This window comes from Bos indicus x Bos taurus, chromosome 11 (genome assembly GCF_003369695.1).
Source record: "Bos indicus x Bos taurus breed Angus x Brahman F1 hybrid chromosome 11, Bos_hybrid_MaternalHap_v2.0, whole genome shotgun sequence".
Classification (NCBI taxonomy): Eukaryota; Metazoa; Chordata; class Mammalia; order Artiodactyla; family Bovidae; genus Bos; species Bos indicus x Bos taurus.
In genome coordinates this window covers 81,097,163-81,120,441 of record NC_040086.1, presented here as the reverse complement: position 1 = coordinate 81,120,441, position 23,279 = coordinate 81,097,163, and the positions used below count along the sequence as shown (strand labels likewise).

Here is a 23,279-nt window from a genome sequence, read left to right as displayed (position 1 = left end):
TGGGCTGCCATGCCTTCCTCCAGGGGAATCTTCCAAAGCAAGATTCAAACTCGAGTCTCCTGAATTACAGGCTCATTTTCTTCCATAATTGGTTAGGCTTATTGCAAGCCCTAGGCTTTTTCACTTTTCTCTGTCAGGGAACTGAGTCATCTTTTCTTCTAGCTATTAATTAAGCCCTCGGTGTTGACTACATAGTCCCTGGCTTCTGGGCCAGGTTGCTGTAAGAGTCTAGAGGACTCAAATCACAAGTGGCATAAACTTTGAGACAGAAAGTACCAGCTGGGAGAAGCCCTAATCTGTCTGTCTTGATTTTCAAATGGGAAAAGGACCATGTAACCCTAAGGGACATGTGGTCTTGGCCCATATCCCTAAGTTCATAATTCACCCCAGTTTGATCCCCCAGCTAAAAGAACAGACAGGACTAATAAGTGAGAATCTGATCCACAAGACTGTAAGACTCAGACCTTATTTGTCTCATTTGACACTGTATCTTCAGGATCTAACACAGTGCCTGGCACACAGTAATGGCAATAGAAAAATGGGCTGAATGATTGAAACATAGAGTCAAAGCTATGACTTTGCCAGTAGTCATGTACGGATGTGAGAGTTGGACCATAAAGCAGGTTGAGTGTCAAAGAATTGAGGCTTTCAAATTGTGGTGTGGAGAAGACTCTTGAGAGCCCCTGGACTGCAAGAAAATCAAACCAGTTAATCCTAAAGAAAAATCAAACCTAAATATTCATTGGAAGGACCGACACTAAAGCTGAAGCACCAATACTTTGGCTATCTGATGCAAAGATACTGATGATAGGAAAGATTGAAGGCAAAAGGAGAGGGGGTGATCGAGGATGAGATGGTTAGGTAGCATCACTGACTCAGTGGACATGACTTTGAGCAAATTCTGGAAGATAGTGAAGGACATGGAGGCCTGGCTTGCTGCAGTCCATGGGGTCGCAAAGAATCAGACACAACTTAGCAACTGAACAGCAATTCATATTGTTTTGTGATGGTTTTCCTGTTCGTCTTTGAATACCAAGCTACCTGAAGATAGGGCCTGGCTGCTTGTCCTCCGGGCTCCCATATGCCCTGCCCATTGGAGAAACTTACTAAACGTGTCATGTCTGTCTCAATGGATAAACGATGAAATTGACCATATGACAGAGAACACGGGTGTTGAGAAGCGGTGAAAAATATAAAGATCTTACTACTCCAGATCCTCTCCTCTGTCTTGTCTCCTGAAATGGCTTTACCACTGTTGCATGTCTCACTATCACCATGAAGACAATATGCATTTACCTATAATCAGACTGGCTATTCACACTTTAGTTAATGTGTTTTTAAATCCTCCATCATTTATCTATGGCCTCAACGTTTCCTCAGTGTGGTTAACATATTAATAGAATATTTGATGAGTGCAAAACTGCATTAATGTTACTGTCCTAATTCTAAAGCTGTTATTTCACCTTCTGGAATAGTCCTTTGAGAGACTTTGGGGTCTGCACTTTCGGCATTCTCCAAATTGAGATTCAGTTGGTCACCATGCTTTTAAAATGTATTGTGTCTTCAGATGTCAAGGAGAGACATCTTGAAAAAGACCCAGAAGAATTAGTGATTGGAAAGGTTACTATTTAACCTATCAGCAACCTCCTAGAGCATTTGCTGAGTGAACAGGAACTCTGAATTAAGGCTTCTGTTTTTCTATTTTTAAAGCAAAGATTGATCTTAAGTCAAAGGTACATACACACATTAATAATAATGATGATGATGGAAATGGGTCTCTGTTTCCAGTTCTAGCCAGTGAATTGTTTAGTGATGTTTCTTCTAAGAATCACATTCTAAATTCCTAATCATCACCAGTTATTTCATCGAAATTGAGGAGAATGGTTACAGAAAGCTGGACTGTTCCTGTCTAACAATGAAGCTGTTAAAAGTGCCTGTGATTTACACAGGCAATTTCAGAAACCAACACTTCTAGGAGCCCTGGAACAAGCCTCTCCAGGCCTTTCTCCAGGCAGTGATTTAAACCCCTATTCTAGCTGTTGTGGAAAGAATGAAAATGTATCATGTGCCCTGTGACCTTGAATACATACATTTATTGTCAAGAATTTGCTGAATTCCAAGTGCCTAGAATTTTTAATGGAAAAAGCACCATCTTATCAATTAAGAAAGTTCAACAGTATTCATTTTGTTTATAGGGGACCTATTTATCCTCCTTTGACTCAATTTCCCAGTGACAGTGGATATTAACTGTCAGCATTTTAGAGTCACCGGGGTCAGGGGGAGGTTTCATGCCGGACTGTGATATTTACTGAGAGCAGAATTCTCGGCATTCCACTGTGCCGATGCAAAGCAAGGTGGCCACCAGCTTTGTTTGTCAGAAAGGAACATCTTTGGTGAACATACCCCAGGGCACAGGCGGCAGGGCTCAACCCTGAGCAAGGCTGTCAAATCAAAGAGTTCTTATCTTTGTAAATCAGCCAAGGATGCACTCTGTCTCCACAAGCCTGGGGAACACACACACCTACCCCTAAAGACCTATTCAAGACTGTGTGGAAAAGCTGACAGAGAATCAAACAAATTAACTGAAGAAAATGTGAACGGAAGACAATTTATTTGGAGATGTCTTTGGCTTTGAAGGAAGCCCTGGCATTTCATCAGTAGGATACATCCCTATCTCTGCACCCACCAGCTGTTGTATAAACACCAAAGAAATGTAGAGCAGGAAGGGTTTGCCAAACCATAAATTAAATCCATAGCTCTCCTTCTCCACCCACTTCCTCATTTCACCCTTCACCCCTTCAGGATAAACTAGGAAGCGTAATAACTATTTAATATTAACATTATGTGTGTGTGTGTGTGTGTGTGTGTGTGTGTGTGTGAATCTTTCAGTCAGGTCAATGCTTTAAGACCCCGTGGACTGTAACCCACCAGGCTCCTCTGTCCGTGGGATTCTCCAGGCAAGAACACTGATGTGATGTGGGTTGCCATTCCCTTCTCCAGGGGATTTTTCTGACCCAGGGATCGAACCTGGGTCTCCTGCATTGCAGGCAGATTCTTTACCATCTGAGCCACCAAGGAAGCCCTGATATGAACATTGGGGGATGTAAAAATGGAAACGATTTATAGCACGATACTAACTGCTTACAAAAAAACAATCTAAAATTGCAAAGGTCTGTCAGAAGATGTAAGTGTGACGGGACTGACATATTTATTTGTACAGGAACATCAGTCATCCTATGCCAGACCCTTTCCCAAGGGACAGTCAGATGAGGGACTGCAAAAAGCAGCAAGGTTTAAGGCACTTGAAGGCTTGTTTATTTCATTCACATGCTGAGGCATCCCTGTGATGTCATGGAGGGAAGAGAGCTCCAGGGATGTAATTTTTGAAGAACCAGATCCTATCATAAGTTTTCACTCACTAAATATGAGACCTCAGGGCAAGCCAATTAATCTCTTGGTCTCAGATGAATTCTTGGTAGAGGGAGGGGAGCTAGCAAGAACCTCGTCTCCTCCCTATATGGTCCTGTGGGGGTCTGTGGATCATAAAGAGGATGTTGACAGCTGAAAAGCACTTAAAAAGTGAAAGTGCTAGAAACTGAAAGAATCTTTCTGAATGAATCCCTGCCCTGGCATAAACAAATTGCTTCCCAGGTCTGCTCTGTTCCTTTGCTTTTTGTTTGTTTTGCTTTCATTTGTAAAGTGATCAAAAACATCCTTTATTTTCCTCCTTTCCCTTTCCAAGATTATCTAGCCCCCTATGCACAACCGCAGCAGATGTGAGCATACCAGAGAGGGGGAGATGAAAGAAGAGATCAGTAGTAGTAAGAAGTATTCTGCATCACCCAAAGAAATTCCAGCTGTTTGCATAATCTGACATGCACCCACACCCTTGCTTTAAAGAGTAGGAGACTGTAGTTGTAACAAGTCAAAATACACAGAGCCTTTCTGGAAGTACCATGGCTTGGGAGCTTTAGAATTTCCCTCTCGACTAACCCCATCAACCACCATTATGGTTTTTGGCATCCCTATTATGCTCATAAAGGTGGATTTTTCTTATAAGAAAATCACTTTTCGGTTACTATAGCCTAAGAAACGTATGTTCATCCCAGCCTAGAACCTGTACTTCTTTTGGCTAGTCCATCACTTTCTCTTTGTTCTAGCTATCACAGATTTCTTCTCTGCTACCTGTACTATTGGCTCTTCATTGTGCTTGCATCTGATCTCCCCAACAGTTACACACTCCTTGAAAAAGAGTCTGTGCTCTTCTAATGTTCCTGTACTTATGTACTTTATGACATTCCCCCTCATGCCCCTCTGCTCCACTAAGACCCGACCCCCACTTCTGCTGGTCCTGCCTGAAGCTAGGATACAGAAGATGCTCTGCAGATAGTTACTGAATTAGCATCAATGAAGAAGCCAAGGTTCCTAAGCTTATGCTTCATGCCCAGGTCTATGTCAGATATTGAATAGGTCACACATGACATAAGCATAAGATGCCATCTAAATCTTTTCCCATAGAGAAGTTCTTTAGGCTAAAGTGAAATAATACCAAAGAGACCTAGCTATGTCAGAAGGAATGGAGAACACTGAAAAATATGTCAGTAAATATAAAAGATCTATTAAGATTACAAAAATAAACACACAGAGACTATTCAAGAGTTTAAAGTTTAAAATAAAGACATTGCAATGAGTTTATAACATATGTACACAGAAGTAAAACATGTAACAATAGCACAAAGAGTGAGTGGAAGGGTGGTGATTGGAAGTCTACTGTGACAAGTTTCTTAAATTCTTCATGAAGTAAACAATGCATTTTGAAGACAGATGGCAGTAAGTTAAAGGTGTATATAATAATCTCTAAAGTAAGAACCAAGAAGCACAACTAAAAAGTCAGCAGAAAGGACACAAAAGAATACTAAAAATTATTTGGTTCACTTAAAAGACAGAAAGACACTGAGAAACAAAGAGGGAAAAGATAACGAATGGAAACCACACCAAGATACAGAAATACAAACATTAATTAAATGCACATACAATAATTAAAAGTAAATGGACTAGACATACCAATTAAAAGGCTGATATTTTCAGCTTGGATGAAAAAGCTTGGGGCAACTACATATTGTTTATAAGAAACACGCTATAAAGAAAAGCAGACAAAATAGGGAAATACATACTGCTGCAAATACTGAGGGTAAGAAAACTGTTATAGTCAAAATATGAGATGAGTAAAGGTAGATTCAACAAAAGATATGTCAGATTTCTAAAAACTATGAAATATTTCTGAGTGAAATTAAAGAATATCTAAACAAACGGAAAGACTATATGCATAGGTGAGACAAATTAATATTGCCTAGAAGTCAATTACCTCCAAACTGATTTATTGATTTACGTAATTATAATCAGTATCCCAGCAAGGTTTTTTGTGGACATTAAAAGCTAGTTTTGAAGGATACATAAAATTATATAGAGAAGTAAAGGTGCTAGAATAGTCAGAACATCTGGAGAAAGAGCAAAGTTGAAGCACTTGCTTTTCCTGACTTCCTAACTTATTAGTTGCTATGTTTTGGCATTAATTGGTGAAATGGATCAAGAAGCAATGAGAGAGAAGAAAAGGTCCCTAAGTAGCCCCACACGTATTATAAATAGTAACAAATTTATAGTAAGAGCATTAAAGCAATGCCGTCTGTGCTAGAATAATTTTGTATCACATGAAAAAAGAAATAAATCCAATATCTCTTTCATAACATATGCAAAAACTTGCTAAGATTGATCATTGACTTAAAGGTAAAGCTTAAAATTCTAAAGCATTCCTAGGGAAATGTAGTTGAGTATGTTTATGACCATGGAATAGGCATGAGTTCTTAAAGAGGATACAGAATGCACTTAATGAAAAAGGAAGAAAATGATGAATCACACTTCATCAAAATATAACATTTCTGTTCACGGAAAGAAAGTAGTCATGGGATGAAAAAACAATAAAAAGACGGTAAGTGACTGTAGAAATTTGAGCATAGACTGTAGAACCTACTACAAAGGTCAAACAAATTTAAATCAGATCTACACAACTGGAAAACCTAAGGACAGATGTGTCTAATTTTGTATTAAATTTTGACCCAGCTTAATTATATCTATTTGACCCAGTTCAATTATATTCCATCACTGACTTCAAAAAGAATATTCAATACTCAAAGCAGAGGTGCCACATGCATTTAAGCTGTTGTTACACTCTGTTCAGCCTGCCTTCCTCCTACTGCTGACTCCCTCCTTAACTCTTTGCAATCCAACCTCTGTATTTAAAGCAATAAATCCTGAATCTGTTAGGCAGCTAACTGCCCAACTCATCATCCCCTTTTCAAGCCTTCTTGACTACTCTCAGCATCTGAATCTATTTACATTCCCTCCTTCTTGAAAGTCTGTGTCTTCTGGCTGTTTTATCTAGCCTGTTCTATCCTGTTTCTTCACATGGCCAGCATCTGTTACTTGGGCTCATTCGGTCTCTTAACTCAGCACAAGCTGATGGCTGGGTCACCAAACTGGGTGAGGCCCAAGCCCTGCCATCAGGAATCTCAATTAAGTTGCCCTGCTTCTCCCTCAATGTAGCCTCTCTCCTACTCAAGCTCCCTTTAAACACAAGCATGCCTGAAGTTCTCATCCACTCAGCTCTTAATCTTCTGTAGTTTTCCTTCAGGGATTTCAACTATTCTCTTTGGAAAAGTCTTCTGAAAGTGAAGGTGTTAATTGCTCAGTTATGTCCGATCTTTGCGACCCCATGGACTGTAAGGAGCCCACCAGGCATCTCTGTCCATGGAACTCCCCAGGCAAGAATGCTGGAGTGGGTAGCCTTCCCCTTCTCCAGTGAACCTTCCCAATCCAGAAAATGAACCCAGGTCTTCTAGGTCTTCGGAAAAAAATACACATTGTTTTAAGTCCATTCCAAATTCCACCTTTGCAAGAAAACTGCTCTAATTCCTCCTGAGGTCATCCATTTCTTGAAACCAGAAGTTTCTCCCTCTATTCTCAGGCCGCACCATGCCTCTTCTAAGCCCCTTATTTTATTTTATCTTTGAACTGTCTGCCTATATTGTCCTCCACACCAGCTTGGGGCTTCATTAGGCAATGGCTGCTCTTGTTAGTTCTGTCTCCCTGATGTCACCAGGCTTACACGGATGCTCATGACCATATTCAACAGACTATTGCCATAATAAACTGAAATCTACATACTCAAGGAAAAATTATGACCTCAGCCCATCTTCCCCACCCTTCCAGTCCATCATCCTTCTTTCTTGAAAGCCAGCTTTAGGAAATAAGATTTGAAGAATCAAGAAATGAAAACAATTTTTTTTTTTTTTGAGACATCTCATCTCCCTCTCTAATTAGGCAGAAGATGATGGCTGTATTACTTCCTGGAAGCTGCCTATGATGAGCACTTAAGGGAATCAAAGCAAAGGGAGGAAGAAGGCCAAAGACATCTATACACCCACCTCAATTCCCCAATCATTCCCTGTGTGACTTCAGCCCAGTGACTCATCTTCTCAGACTCAGTGAAACAATGTTAATCTTCTCTTTGGTAGTAAGGGGGATATAAACAGGATTTTGTACATGTCTATAAATTTATAGTTTTATATTTTCCTTAAATACTTTAGTTCTAGTCCTAGTAATAGGCCACCAGACATGCAAATCCAGTCTACATTTCCCCTTCCTGAAGAAATTAGAGCATATCTATAAGTGGAGTTTTGATACTATAAGTCATTATCAAAATTGAAAATATTGAAATGTTTTCTTCGGCCACCATGATCTTTCTTTAAATAACATATTAAGAAAATGGCCAAACTACAAGACTGAGTAGGTCAGAGTCCTTGGGTTGTAGGAGAGAGGAAGAGAGGCCCCTTTGCAATGTTGCTGGGGAAGGGGATGCCCTGAGATCTTGCCTCAGAATTCTGGTGCTTCAGAGAACACCAGCTGAAAACTAATGCTTTAAATTCCTGTATTTTACTTTTATCACTTTAAAGGGTTTTCATATTAGACTTGACAAAGAACTCAATATTATTCTTTGTGGAAGCATGGGAAGGCCAAAGTTCAAGAACAGCTACATAGGCAAATGGGGCCACTGAATTCTGAGTGACATTGTGAGAAGCATGTACACATGCATGTGGAGTTTTGAACTTCCAAAAAAGTAAAGCATGAAACTCCCTTAGCTGTTTATATGGCCCTGAAGTTGTGAGTGAACGCTGTTTTACCACTATTTTGGCCTTTGTGCACGCTGAATGAAACAGTGTAAAATACATATGACAAGAAGCGGAAAGGACCAACTAAAGATGCAAGTAGTAAAATTAGAGTGTTGGAATAATAGCTAGTTCATTCTGCAACAATTTTAAAAATTATTAATAAATCTTCCTGTAATAACAAAGATATGTATATTATAGAAGAGTAGCAAAAGTCACACCAGTTTAAAAAAAAAAATCTTTTTGAAGTATCATATCAATCTGGCTCTTGAGTTCCTAGGTGCCCTCCTTACTAAACTGAACCAAACCCAGCATAGCCCAACCAAACCCAAACAAACCCAGCCAAAACCAACTAAACCCAACCAAATTCAACCACGCCCAAACAAATCCAGCCAAACCAAATTAAGTCCAGCCAAACCCAGTCAAATCCCACCAAACCAACCAAGCCTAACCAAACCAAATCAAACTCAGCCAAACCCAGACAAGCTCAGCCAAACACAACCAAACCCAGCCAAACCTAGCTCAACTCAACCATAACCAACCACACCCAATCAAATCCAGCCAAACTTAGCAAAATAACAAGAACAATAACAAACTGAGTTAAATCACAAGTGAGATCTCTTTAATTGAATATAACTTGCATTAAAAATTTTTTTCAGAATGTATGAGTTTGGGGAATACTTTTCCTTTTTAAGTAGGTATTTAGGCATAACAAAGATTTTAAAAAGATAGCTCCAGAGATCTTTCATAGTTTGGTTTGCTGTGTCTTAGAAAGTTATTCTAGCATTTACTTAGAAAATCTCTGTTAGAAGGTTTAATATATATGCAAGGAAGTTTCAACTTATTTTTAATATGAATACAATACTTGAAACTATAGTTTAAAGCAGATTAAGGTTTGCAACAGATGATGACTACTGGGACAAAGGACATTTAACTGTGCTTGGTATTGTGGAATTGCAATTCACAAGGAGGAGACCACAAGAATAAGTATAGATACATGAGATCAGTTGCTTAAAATGAATGTGTCACTCATTGATAAACATATTCAAACATGAACAATATAAGAAAGAATCTCTGTATGTATTCAGTCATGATTCATAAGCCGTTTTCCCTAATTTAAAGTTTTTGATTTAAAAAATCTTTCAAATGAAAGCTACATCTCAAAATTCTGAAACAGTTCTGTATTATCGAATAATACACAAAGAGCAGACAGAGATTACTCAAAACTACAAAACCTCTAAGTCTCATTTCTGCTATCTATCGCTTTTTCTTTTACATCTAGTGATATTTGTTTTATATTAATCTGTGTAAATTACTATGTATACTATTTTTCTTTGGATTATGACATAATAATTCATGAAAATTATTAGGAAAATACATGATGATGATTGATGTTAGGCTTACAATAACTGCTTCTAAAATCAAAGAAAAGCATAAGCATATTAAAAAGATACTTTTTGTTTTTAAAAAAAATAATATATGAAAAGAAAGGAGGAAATGGTCTTTGAAGACTCAGAGAAATGTAGAGAGACATTTGGATGTGGTTTAAGAATTACATAACAATCTTTATAACTCCCCTATCAACAAACTATAAAGAAAGTGAAGCTTTTTCATCATAATCTTTTAATTTTTGGAACTTACTTTCAAAATCCAGGAAAAAATGTGGGTAGTTTTCAATTTCCCTGGTAAGGACTTTGAGCAGGTTTCCCATCCCAGCAAGCCTAGGAGAGGGAACACAAAACCAAACACCATTAGCAGTATAAAAAACATACTTTTTAAAAGCTTAGATATTTTTGAATGATTTGCATAAATACCATTGAACCCCTATAACTACATCAGAAGACCTAATAGAAAGTATTTTTATGCTAGGTGACAAGTGATAACTTAGCAATGAGTTATTGTTCAAAGAATTGGGTAATGGTCATAGGAGGCAGAGTTCAGGTGTATTCTAGAATTTTTTTTTTCCCCTTTCCCTTTCACTAATCCCCAGAATCCTTACAGTTAATATTTAATCCTTGCTTGATTTCTGTCCCATTGGTATGGAAACATACTATGTCAATGGAAGCAGAATAGTGAGGGCATATTTAATTACCTATCCAGAAAGGTAAATTTCTCAAAGTTCCCAAGGAAAAGAGTTTAGAAAACAGATTTACACTCCCAGGAATCCCTTTTAGCCTGTACAAGAGGTCCTGTTTCCCAGGTAAGTCAGAGGTTCCTGCGATTTGACATTTCAATAGTTATGAGATTAGTACTTCATGAGTGTAAAAATGAAAAGGTATAACATCCAAAAAGTTATTCTCAATGAAACTGCAGCCTGAGGCATTGGCAACGGTGAATCCACCTACAGAGAAATACAAATCTGTGACATATCTGCAACTCCAAGCTGAAAGAATAGGGAAATGTAGTCATTATTGATGACAGAGGATGAGAGGGTTGGATGGCATCATTGACTCAATGGACATGAGTTTGAGCAAACTCTGGGAGATGGTGAAGGACAGGGAAGCCTGGCATGCTGCAGTCTATGGGGTCACAGTCAGACACAACCTAGCGACTGAACTGAACTGATTTAAATAAATAGCAACGTGTCTATTGCTCTCAGCTCTAGTCATTAAAACTTCTTCTTCAGGAGGCCATTCTATGTGAATGAATGAATGCCTTCATTCATTTTACATATATCTATGGAGCTGCGAAGAAAGCTGAGCACCGAAGAATTGATGCTTTTGAACTGTGGTGTTGGAGAAGACTCTTGAGAGTCCCTTGGACTGCAAGGAGATCCAACCAGTCCATTCTGAAGGAGATCAGCCCTGGGTGTTCTTTGGAAGGAATGATGCTAAAGCTGAAACTCCAGTACTTTGGCCACCTCATGGGAAGAGTTGACTCATTGGAAAAGACTCTGATGCTGGGAGGGATTGAGGGCAGGACGAGAAGGGGAGGACAGAGGATGAGATGGCTGAATGGCATCACTGACTCGATGGACATGAGTCTGGGTGAACTCCGGGAGTTGGTGATGGACAGGGAGGCCTGGCATGCTGCGATTCATGGGGTCACAAAGAGTTGGACACGACTGAGCAACTGAACTGAACTGATGGAGCTGCGATCTCATGCTGGGTGCCGAAGGCATTCCTCTAATTCGTGACTCAGACACCTCAGCTTGTGAGGGATAATGAAGCTCAGGGCTGTAATTTTCTATGCACATGGCTCCTGATAGTGTTTATGTTGCTGTAGGAATTAACAACAACAACAGAAATGCCACTGTAAGAAAGATGTGGTGAAAGGAGAATAAACAAAAATAAAAATACATAACAAGCAGTTCTCTTGAGGGCAGCTGGTGGTATAATATAGTCTCCATACTCCTCCCTCTGAGAGAATACTCACATCCACTTAGAGATATCACCCAAAGTCACCCATGTCACTAATGTGAAGCTAGAAGAACTTAGGAAGGACTGCTTGCAATCCTACCTGTTTCTTGTTAGCTCTGTTATCCAAGGCAAGGCACTGACTCTCTAAGCCTGTTTTCTCATCTATAAAAAGAGTTTTTGAAACGTATCTATTTCATCAATTCATGGATATTAATGAGGTTAAAGATATAAAATGCCTAGCACAGTGCTTCTAAGAAGTGCTCAAGAAACAATATGTGATAATTACCACTGTCATCATGATGATTATCTTAACGCCTTCAAATACTTACTCAGAATTCTCCTATGGAAGACAAATCAGAGAGGCGTTATGTGGCTCTAGGGAAGAGAACTAGAACCAATGAGGGAATAATGAGGAAGATCTTCATTCAATGTTGTGAAAACATTTCTCACCATTAGGGTTGTCAGACTACTGGGTGATTTGCCCTGTGAAATAGTGAGTTTCCTGTCACTGCTGGTGGTGAAGTAGAAATTAAAAATATTGTGAAAATGAGTTGGGCAGAAGATTGGGAAGTATATATACTTCTTCAACCTTGCCGATCTTGAAGTATATGAATATTTGGGCATGCGTGTGTGTGTGCTAAGTCGCTTCAGTTATGTCCGTCTCTGTGCAACCCTGTGGACTGTAGCCCGCCAGGCTCCTCTGTCCATGGGATTCTCCAGGCAAGAATACTGGAGTGGGGTGCCATGTCCTCCTCCCGGGGATCGAACTTGTGTCTCTTGCATTGACAGGCAGGTTCTTTATCACTAGCGTCACCTGGGCATGTGTGCACGAGCACACAGACACAGAGTAGGAGGCAAACGCCATGCTCGTCTTGTCCAAAAGAATCTTCCCTCTTTTATGTTCTTTCTGTCACTGTTTAATTTTTCCTCCCTTGTCTTGATTTGTGTTTCCTTTTAAGATATTTTTGAGCAAAGCCCTGTGTGAGACAGGTTCTGCCAAATTGAAACTCACAACTAGTGTAGTCCATCCTTATCACTGGGCAGTATTCACAAACCCTCCTGGGTTTCTAGGAAACAATGTGTTTCCAATTTAATGAACAATTCCAACTCAGACCCCAAGGCAAATCTTGCAGGAAGATGATTCTACTGTTTAGTAGCAGCCCCGACTTGCATATAAAATGCCTTAATGGAAGTTAAATATTCTTAATTTCCCTAGTTTTGTGCTATTAACATGTCACAAGAGACCTGAATGAGTTTAGCTTCCTCCTAAAAGTCTGCCTTGTGTAGGATTTTACTGTCAGAGTTCCTGGGTGGGAAATACGTTAAGCCTTTAAAATTAGTAACAGACTGAAACACACATGGAAATACATCCAAATATTAGCCGGCTGCAGAGTGCTATCTGTTCAGAAGGTTACTTAGACTGGTTGGCTGATGTGGTCAAATATCTTGAGACGTGATTCTAACAACAGCCAAGGTCAGTTAACTGGAATTATTCTAGATTTCTAGATGTTGACATCTCAAACAGGAACTGTCTGGAATGATAAAATTGTGGGAACTTATGTAGTGTTATGGAACCTAGAAAACACACATTTCAATACAAACTTCTTGAACAGATACAGAAATAGTTCACCTCCTTCATGGCAAAAAAAAAAAAAAATGTTCCCCTCCAAGGGGACAAGAACATGCACATTTTATTGAGTGCCCATGGTGTGCCTGGCACTGTGCTTGGAGCTTTCACACACTTAAATTCACTAAAACCTTACACCAACTCTTTGGGTAGCTACAACTGTCTTCATTTGTTGGAAGAAAAAGAGGTTCAGGTGGTTAAGTATATTTCTAAAGATGACAGGAGAGTAAAAGATGGAGTCACATTTGAACTTGAGGGTCTGGGAACCCAATGTTCACATTCTTTTCCCCACAAGAAAGAACCTGGGGCTTCAGACCCCTAGCAGGTCCCTGGCTGAGAACACTGAGAGTCCATGGTCTGCAGAAAGTGTCTGCAGGATAATACAGTACTGTAGGTCTATGCTCCTTTTTCTGGGGACAGAGTCTACAGCTTCTGTTAAGATTCCAAAGCAGCCTATTTCTCACTAGTATTGCTCCACGTACAGGGAAAAACATACTTCTTGAGGAATTCATGCTTTCTTTAGGAAACCATGTCGGGGTGGAGTCTTCCAGAAAAGTTGGCTTCATAGAAGAAGTGAACTCCATCCAGGCATGAAGGACCCTGGGAATCTGTAATGGCACAGAGGAGGCCCCCAGCTGGGGAATGAGGGGTGAGAACAGAACAGCAGACACAATCTGGGTGACTTCCCCAAACAGAAGGCTTATTCCTCAAGGTTTATTTACTTAATACAATTTTGAAATGGATCCTTTCACTTTTTTTTTTTGCAAATTGAAGGAGGGCGTTTCTCTAGTCCCGGTAGGAGCGTTAACAGTGTCTGTTAAGACAGCCTGCATGTCTCTGCCAAGGGAGGCGCTCATGTCTCAGTGGTGATGATTTGGGATGTATACTGGTGTTTTCTATGACTACCTTCTTGGCTCTTAGCTTAAAACCACTTCCATGGGAGTTGGCTCATAGGCTGCTCAGTAGAAAATGATGATTTTCCTAAAGAAGTCGTCTTCTGCTAACACTTCAGTTCCAAAAATGAGAAGAGAAGCAAAACATGCACACAGACACCACACATACACACACACACGTGCAATTATTTTTTTGTCCTAGTTATAACTCTGCTCTTGTTTGGAAGAAAAAAATAAATAAACAATAGGATTAGCTGTATTTCCAGAGTGTAAAACCAAATAAAATCAACCACAGGTGATTTTTTAAAAAAATAGGGCCATCTCTGGTGAGGAAATTTGTTTTCTAGAAGTAAGACATAGCAAAACTCAAGGGCAGGGCATGGGCATTGTGAATTCTGACTTTTGCCTGTGTACACCAACATTTCAATGCCTGATTTTCATGATTAGAGAACAAGCACTTAGAAAATTTCTTTTGTAGCTACAACTATTGCAAAGGAGTATTTCTAAGCCAATACCACCTTTCATCAATAAAGAACAGAAAGTGAGAAAAAACAGAGAAACAGCCCTACATGGTTTTATTTGCTAGTATTTTTCTTAAGGTCTAAGATGGTAAAGACTCAATGCCTCTACTAGAGACATGGGTTTTCTTAGCATTTTGAGTGAGACAATAGCTTCCAGCAGCTACAAATTTTTCAGCATCCCTGGTACAAAAATTTAAGAAATCAAAGACTTAGATTCTTTTACCTATAACTCCATAGTTTGGAGATTAAGTTCTGTTGAGCCTAATATTTTTCTGTAACATAATTATTAATATATAGTGAAAGTGAAAGTATTAGTTGCTCAGTCATGTCTGACTCTGCGACCCCATGACCTGTAGGCCACCACGTGCTTCTGTCCATGGGATTCTTCAGGTGAGAATATTGGAGTGAGTTGCCATGTCCTCCTCCAGGAGATCTTCCCAACCCAGGGATAGAACCCAAGTCTTCTGCATTATAGGCAGATTCTTTACCAGTCTGAACCAACATAAGCCCCAGACAAATCACAAATACACAATGACATTTATTTATATAACATCATATCTTTGTCAAAGATGTTTCTGGACTCATTTATTCTCAACATGAACACGTGTCAAAAGCAGGGAAGGTGATATTGGACCCATTTTACAGACAAGAACTTGTGGATCAGGTACAATAAATGTCCTTTTCAGTCATCCAGATGGAAGTCCCAAACGTCATCAGAACACATTCCACATTAGAACTGGGGCCACCTTTTTAAAGCTCTTGTTTTAAGAAGCAGTACTTGCCCCAGGACATTAGTTCAAAGAAGGTTCAGAAGACAGGTTTCCTGACTGTCACTCTCTTGCTCTGTCCACTAATGCAAAAAGTAAATGGGACATCAAGTTCCTTTTTTTAAAGACATTAAAATATAAGGTGCAGTGTGTCGCTGCCCCTGGAGAGTTTCTGCTCCACGGTAGTAGGGTCTCCCCAGAACATGCTAAACAGCTACTAAACAAGGACATCTCCACCGGTGATTCATTGCATTGGACACACTTCTCTCCTTCCTTGTCTCAGTTCAGATCAGTTCAGTTCAGTCCCTCGGTAGTGTCCGACTCTTTGCGACCCCATGAATCTCAGCACGCCAGGCCTCCCTGTCCATCACCAACTCCCGGAGTGCACCCAGACTCACGTCCATCGAGTCAGTGATTCCATCCAGCCATCTCATCCTCTGTCGTCCTCTTCTCCTCCTGCCCCCGATCCCTCCCAGCATCAGAGTCTTTTCCAATGAGTCAACTCTTTGCATGAGGTGGCCAAAGATTATCCTAATTCAGACCCCCAGCAGAGCTTGTCTGCACTCTACAGAGAGCCCCCAGACTGATCCTCTTAATTCCAGTCTTATCTCTCGCCCATTCATTTCCAGCTTTCTAAACACAAATCTGACAGTGTTCCTTCCTTGCTTAATATACTTCCAAGACTCTGCAGGACCCGCAGGATACAAGGCATGCAAATGGGTGCATTGGGTCCAGAAAACCTGGCCCCCAGCCTCTGCCGGCTCCTCTGTCTCTTCTCTTCCTCTGGGCCAGTGGGCCCAGCACTCATCACACCCTGCACTTCTCAAAAGCAGCCTGCCTTTGTTGCCTCAGGGCCCTCGCTCACATTGCTCCTTCTGTTTACAATTAGAATGACAGCTAACATTTTAAAATGATCTGCAGGCCATAGCAATGAGAGCTTTTCATGTATTATCATATTTTAATTTTCACAACCACCATATGAGGAAGCAACTGTTATTATCCCAACTTTAGGGATACAGAAATAATCTTGGAGATTTAAAAAGTCTCTCAAGCCCCAGAGTCATAGAACTGAGTCTGGACTCCAATTTCATCTGACCTCTAAGCACTGGCCCTCGACCACGGCCTCCCCGGAATTTCCTTTCAAGTATGAGTTTGGAAATAAGGGCCTTCAGAAGCAACCGCCTAAGTCTTCCCTCCTCTTCAACTCCAGTTCAAAGAAAACAAAACCCACTCCCTTGGGTGAGCTCTGCTTCTCTTTGCTCACCTAACACGCTGTTTTTACTGTGTCACACGGCCTACAGTGTGGATGGTAATTACACACTTTCTCCCCAGCTCTGAATGTAAAGCCTTCTTGGGCAGGGCTGATTTTACGCCTCTTTGTATGCCCAGCACTTAGCACTAGGCATCAACACACAGTGATCACTGGCAAGAAATCCTTAAGATGGTTCTGTCCAGTGATTCCCAAGCAAAATGAGGAATACAAGCTACACCATGAATCCTGCAGAAAGCTGAAGTTATGCAAACAACTCTAGGCTACAGTGTTTTAATTTACTTTATAAGATGATAGAGATAGTTACATCCTAAATCCCCAAAGTTTATTTTGAAATTTTACTGGTTTATGAAATTCTAAAGACTAGAGGTCGTTAACCTGGTCAATTACTCAGCCCAGCTGGGGAGCTGAGCTGCTGGTCTCTGCTCTGAGGCTGGTACCTCCAGGGGCATCCTGCGACCTGCCTTACTTATTTTTACCAGAAGTCTGACCTCCTAACTTCAATGAAGCCTCGAGATTTCCCCACCAGGGTGGTGGAAAGAAGTCCAGTTCTGGCTTTCGGAGTGTTTCTGGTGACTGGATGTGATTTTAGGAGGGCTATTAAGACAATTTGCTCTTCAACCTGATCAGTGAGGTTCACAGTTGGCGAAATCTTGACAGCAGCCAGGGTGGCAGCTGATGCCAGTGACAGAAGAGGTCTGCAGGCTTCCCACACCACCCCCCAAAAGTGAGTGACCCCTCTGGCTTATCTCCCGTGAACCATCCAGGGAGCCATCTGGGAGGGGAGAGTACAACCCCAATACATCAACTATTCACACAACTCGGATATACTTTCTCCTAGTGATCACATAATCCCATCGTACACCATTTATACTCCTTGACTGTTTTGAATGATAAGCAAAACTGGTTGACCATCAGCCTATAATATATCAGATACAAAATAGGTGGCTTAAAAAACTACTTCTCAACCAAGGGAAAGGTACATTTCTTAAATGTTAGAAGCACCTGTTTTTCTGGGAGGGAAAAATGTACCAATGGAATGCATGGAAGTAGTTCAGCCTATAAATTCCAGGAGCCTGAATCTGCTAAACCAGGTTAGCGATTTTAGATAGCTGGGCTGGGCTGGAATTCCCCGCCCCAGCTGCCACTTCTGCAATGAATTTGTAACGTTCTCTGTTCCATTGCCGAATGTGGTGCCAAGAATCCAACAGATGATTTCATTCCAAGACGAAGGAGGGAAACTAGAGTGAGTCTATTAAGCACTTTCATCTGACAATAAAAATGAGTTAATGGCTAAAATGTGTTTTTGAAACGTTTTAACACCACAAGTAATGGCACTCAAATGGGAAAATGCCTTGAATATTCTCATCCATCATTAATACCACGGTGTCCCTCAAAAGGGCTGGGCGTTCCCAGCGGAATATAAGCTGCTAGAGTCGAGTTGTAAGGCAATCCATGGGAATTCTCCAAAAAAATACCCAGAGACCATTACGGAGCAGAACGATTAAGCGCAGGTTTAAAATAGTCCTTTCAATATCTGAGTTCAGTTTTCTAAAATAGACTATTACCTCATCAGAGCTAATTTCCCCATAAACATCAATATTACAGCAGCAAAAAGTCTCCAAGAAATGAGGGCAAAATTAGATTCTTTTTTAGGGAATGAAAGTCAATGTGTTCCCCTCTGCCCCAATTTCCAGTACTAGTGAATGTGGAAACAATCAACCTGCTTCATTATGGACCAGCCCACCACTGGGGCATCGTTAGTGAATTTGTTCCCTTCCACTAGTGAAATCAAGAACCTGGTGATGGGGAGACTGCTGGATGAGCTTTCCCCTTTCCTAGAAAGAAGGCTGACAGTCATAACCCGCTCAGTAGTAGCAGTGTTAGTTGTTTGGTCGTGTCAGACTCTTTATAACCCCAAAGACTGTAGCCCACCCGGCTTCTCTGTCCACTGGATTCTCCAGGCAAGAATACTGGAGTGGGTTGCCATTTCCTTCTCAAGGGGATCTTCCTGATCCAGGGATCGAACCTGGGTCTCCTGGATTGCAGGCAGATTCTTTACCATCTGAATCACCAGGGAAGCCCACCCAGGTCACTTCCCAATTTCAAAGGGACAGTGACCCCTGTAGCAGCCCAGGGCCCTGAGCTCTAGCCTTGGAAATGCCTTCCATGGACTGAGGGGTGTTGGGAAAGCTATATATTCCCTTTCTCAAATGGCTTTGCTTCAGTTCTAGAACTCAAAAGGGAACTCGGGGAAGTTGCCCAAAGTTTGGGCTGCTCTAACGGGCAAATGACTTAGATTAAACAGACTTGAGTTTCTCTTGGATTACAGATCTCCTTTTCCCAGAATTGCTTCTCAGGTACTTAAACTGACAGAAGCCAGGCTCCTGCTGCTTGGAGCTGGGGCTGAGAACAAGTCTTGCCCTGCGCGCCGTTGGCCAAGCCCTGCTCCCTGAGATGCTGGAGGACCTCCTTGCACCACCTCATCTCTGAGTGGTCCGTCTGCAGTCTCCTCTTGCTCCATCTAACCTTTCAGTGTCTGTCTCCAATGATCGTCCTTTACACCTTTTCTCCTGCTCCCAGGTGAAACCCCCTGGACTGTGATTTTCATTCATACGCAGAAGACTTCTCAACCTTTAGCCCCAAACTGGACCTCCCTCCTCAACTCCAGGCCAGTAACTCTAAGGGAATATCCTGCAAGCGTAGCAATTTGGGAAAGGCCCTGATATCCTTAAGTTCTGCTCTTTCCAAATGTCCTCCTCCTTCCTTATTCAAAGAAACACCTCACTGCCTAATGAATTATGAGCCAACAACCCAAGTGTCCCCGAGATTTCTGCATCCGCTGCCCCCCTCAAACCAAACTCTATCCAGGTACTTTCCACATTGACCCGAACCCCGACACTTTTCTAAGGCCTTCTCCTGGTGCAATCTTTGGTCATCATCTTTGGTCACTATCTCAGGCTCTCTCTTGTCTTCCCTCAACCCAACACCAGATACCCCAAGCACCTCAGATTACATAGCAGACTCTGTGCCCATTACAGGAAATGTCTTGTGTAAAATGCACATTGGTGAATTAAATCTCTTCTATTTCTGCAATCTGACAATCCAGCCTAAAAAAAAAAAAAAAAGGCTTTCCCGCAGCCCCAGTCCCTATCTGGCTGGCTCTCATGTCATAGGCAGCTGGTCCACACATCTGTGCCTGAGGTCTCTTTGCCTCCATACTTCACTGTCAGGGGGTAAAACATGACCTCTCAAATGAGGGCACTGTCAGGCATGGGGCTCATAGATGGGGGTCCTTCTGGGAAGTGAAAGCCCCCTGAAGACTCCTACCCTCCCAGAGTCAGGGACTGACCTGATTCGTAAGGCTAGGGTATCAGATCCTGAACTTTCTTAAATGGAGGTTGACCTGTGCACCAAAGGAGACTTTGGAGTTGACTCGAACGTCAAAGCATTAGGGGCATTACCTCCCAGTTCAAATTTATTGGGGGGTTTTATAGTTTGTAGTGTTGTTCAGTCGTGTCCAACTCTTTGCCACCCTATGGACTATAGCCCACCAGGCTCCCCTGTCCCTGGGATTTTCCAGGCAAGAATATTAGGGTGGGTTGCCATTTCCTTTTCCAGGGGATCTCCCCAGAGATTGAACCTGGGTCTCCTGTGTCTCCTGTGTTAGAGGCAGACTATTCACTGAGGCATCGGGGAAGCCCAGGGTTGGGGAGAGAGGATGTCAAAAATTACAGAAGTACCAACAAGTCAACAAAAGCCATTTCATATACTGAAAACCTGAAGAACTGGAAGCCAAGGAAGGGCTGGTGTGATCCATCACATCTCAAACTCATCCTAAGGGCCGAAAACCTCCTTTGAAATCTCAGAGGCTGGAGGGGCTCTGCTTTGGTCTCCAGTTTCTGAAAGGAGCAAGTGCCTTGATTTCACAGTACCCTTCATTGCAAACCCAAGTAAAGTTTTAAAATAAAATCCTTCATTTGAAACCCAAGCAAGGTGTGAAGACCATCACTGTAAGCTGGGACAGGAAAGGTTGGGTGGGGTAGGGGTGGGGTGTGCTGAGTTCCCAAAGACAGATCCTCTCCTACAGGGAGCTGCTTCTCAAGGTGACACCCTGGCCAGGAGGGATACCAGGTAGCCAGGTGAAAGGAGAAAAGCACTTCAGTGTAAGCACTTCCCAAGCTGACTGTCAGAGTTAGATGGGTCCAATTTTTCACCTGGTACTGAAACCTGATCTGAATCGCTCTTTCAAGTTTCAGCTCCTCGGAACATTCTACTTTTGTCACATCAGAACACAGATGGTGCCCAGAGCTCTGGCCTCGTTCTTGCTTCTGTTTTTTTGGCTCATGTTGCTTCCTTTGCCTGTTAAGTCTTCCCCTCCCCTCAGCCTGTGGAGGTTCTATCTTTCAAGGTCCAAATCAAACATTTCCTCCCAGAAACCTCCTCCCTGACCTCCTGGCCTTGCTGTGAATTCTTTCAAGGGCTGTGTCTTCTTCATTTTCAGAATGTTACCCCATTCCTCCTAGTCCACTCCTCTCCCCCTTCACCCCTCCCCACCCAAACTCCAAGCAGGGGTCGGGCACACAGCCTCTGTACTGATGGCTACTGAAACAGAATGGGAGTTTCCATAGGAGTCACTGCATATCTACAACCATATGATTGTCAGCTGCACACAAGACCAACAGAGGAATTGTTGTTCAGTCGCTCAGCCATGTCTGACTCTTTGTGACCCCACAGACTGCAGCAGCATGCCAGGCTTCCCTGTCCTTCAATTTCCTGGAGCTTGCTCAAACTCAAGGCCATTGAGTCGATGATGCCATCCAACCATCTCGTCCTCTGTCATCCCCTTCCCAAACAGTAAAGAATCTGTCTACAATGCAGGAGACCTGGGTTCAACCCCTGGGTCAGGAAGATCCCCTGGAGAATGAAATGGCAACACACTCCAATATTCTTGCCTAGAGAATCCCATGGACAGAGGAGCCTGGTATGCTTCAGTCCATAAGGTCCATGGGGTCGCAAAGGGTCAGACACGACTAGGTGACTAACAGAGGAATAGGTGGAAGAAAATAAGCATTTCCCAAAACAGAGATACTATGGGAGGCTCAACTCTGTTGTCTTATGATCACAGATGACTTTGAGAATCTGATGAAAAGCAGCTTTCTTAGAAAAACGCACCTATGCTCAGACCTACATGTTTCTTCACGTGATTCCAGGAAGTACAACACACATACTGACACTCAAGAGTAGAACTCTCTCATTTATTTTAAAATCGCCAATTCCATCATATGGGCGGCCAGGCCAGGAGACAGTTCCAAGTGCGTGGACAGTGGGCCACGCTGAAAAACAAAAGGAGTCCTTTAGTGGCAACTGCACAGACTGTGGAGACTTTGGGCAAGTCCTGTACTCTTCTGTTTTGGGGGACTCTCTTTTGTTTGCTTATTTTTAAAATATGTATTTATTTAGGCTACACCAGGTCTTCAGTGCTGCATGAGGGCTCTAGTTCCCTGACCAAGGGATTGAACCTGGGCCCCACCTCCATTGGGAGCACAAAGTCTTAGCCACTGGACCACCAAGGAAGTCCTAGGTTTTCGACTCTTTTGAATCTGAGCTTTTCTCATCTGTAAAATGCACATCATAATAGTTCCCAAGCAGTGTCGTTACTGAGTGAGATAATGTACAGAAAGCAACGAGGAAAGCATCCGGCATGCAGCTAGCCTCCAGCAACAAATGGTCGTTTTCTGCAACTCCTGTCTCGCATATGAAAAAAACCGCAACCACAATGCAAACAAGTCATTTCCCTTTTAGCCATAAATTCTGCACGGCTGCTTTGGAGCGAGGGAAGAAAGCGCCTGAGACCACCGCCTCGGCAAGGAGGTGAGGCGGGCGCTGCACGGCGGCTGCGGGCGCGCTCGCGTGGCGATTAATCATACAAGAGCCCATTTATGACAAACACAGGTCACTCCCTTTGCATGACAAGGCCTATGGGTCCACAGAGGCCCATTATCCAAAAAAAAAAAAAAAAAAAACCAGAGCATTGTGGGCGACGCAGGCGAAGCCGAGTGCATACACACAAGCGGACATTGTGAGGCTGTTTGCACAACCCCGCGGTGCTCCTCGCGGATTTCCTGCCAAGGAGACATTTCCATCTCGCGGAGGCGGCTGCAGACGTTTGCTCATTCAACATGGCTTCAGGCCGCCGGCTGCGAGAGCCGGGGGCGTGGCGCCCTCTGCCGGCCGTCCTTGGAACTGCAGCCGGGAAGGGGCGGAGGATAACGCAAGCCATTCTCAGCATTCCATCCAGCCTCTTCTCTCTTAAGGACAACGGTGCAACGGGCATGAACTTTGGGGTCTGGAAAGCCTATAACATGCGTTGCCTGCAGGTCCTTGGACGAGCCCTGTCACCCCTCAGGTCTTATTTTCCTAGGTGGAAAATTCAGCTCTTACTTGGCAACGCGTGCTCACTCAGTCGTGTCTGCATCTCTGTGACTCCATGGACCGTAGCCCGCCAAGCTCCTCTGTCCATGGGATTTTCCAAGTAGGAACACTGGAGTGGGTTGCCCTTTCCTCCTCCAGGGAATCAAACCTGTGTCTGCTGCATCTCCTGCATTAGCAAGCGAATT

The 23,279-nt window shown here is 42.4% G+C and overlaps 1 protein-coding gene across 5 annotated transcripts in view; it reads right to left on the bottom strand.

Moving 5' to 3' along the window:
• The window catches only part of FAM49A (family with sequence similarity 49 member A), a 102,492-nt gene that overhangs the window by 17,904 nt on the left and 61,309 nt on the right, over positions 1–23,279 (bottom strand). For all 5 annotated transcript variants that reach the window (XM_027556026.1, XM_027556029.1, XM_027556028.1 and 2 more), the window contains one exon: positions 9,864–9,943. In XM_027556026.1, the coding sequence (XP_027411827.1) occupies positions 9,864–9,933 (70 nt within the window). In that variant the 5' untranslated portion in view covers positions 9,934–9,943. The remainder of the gene's footprint in view (positions 1–9,863; positions 9,944–23,279) is intronic.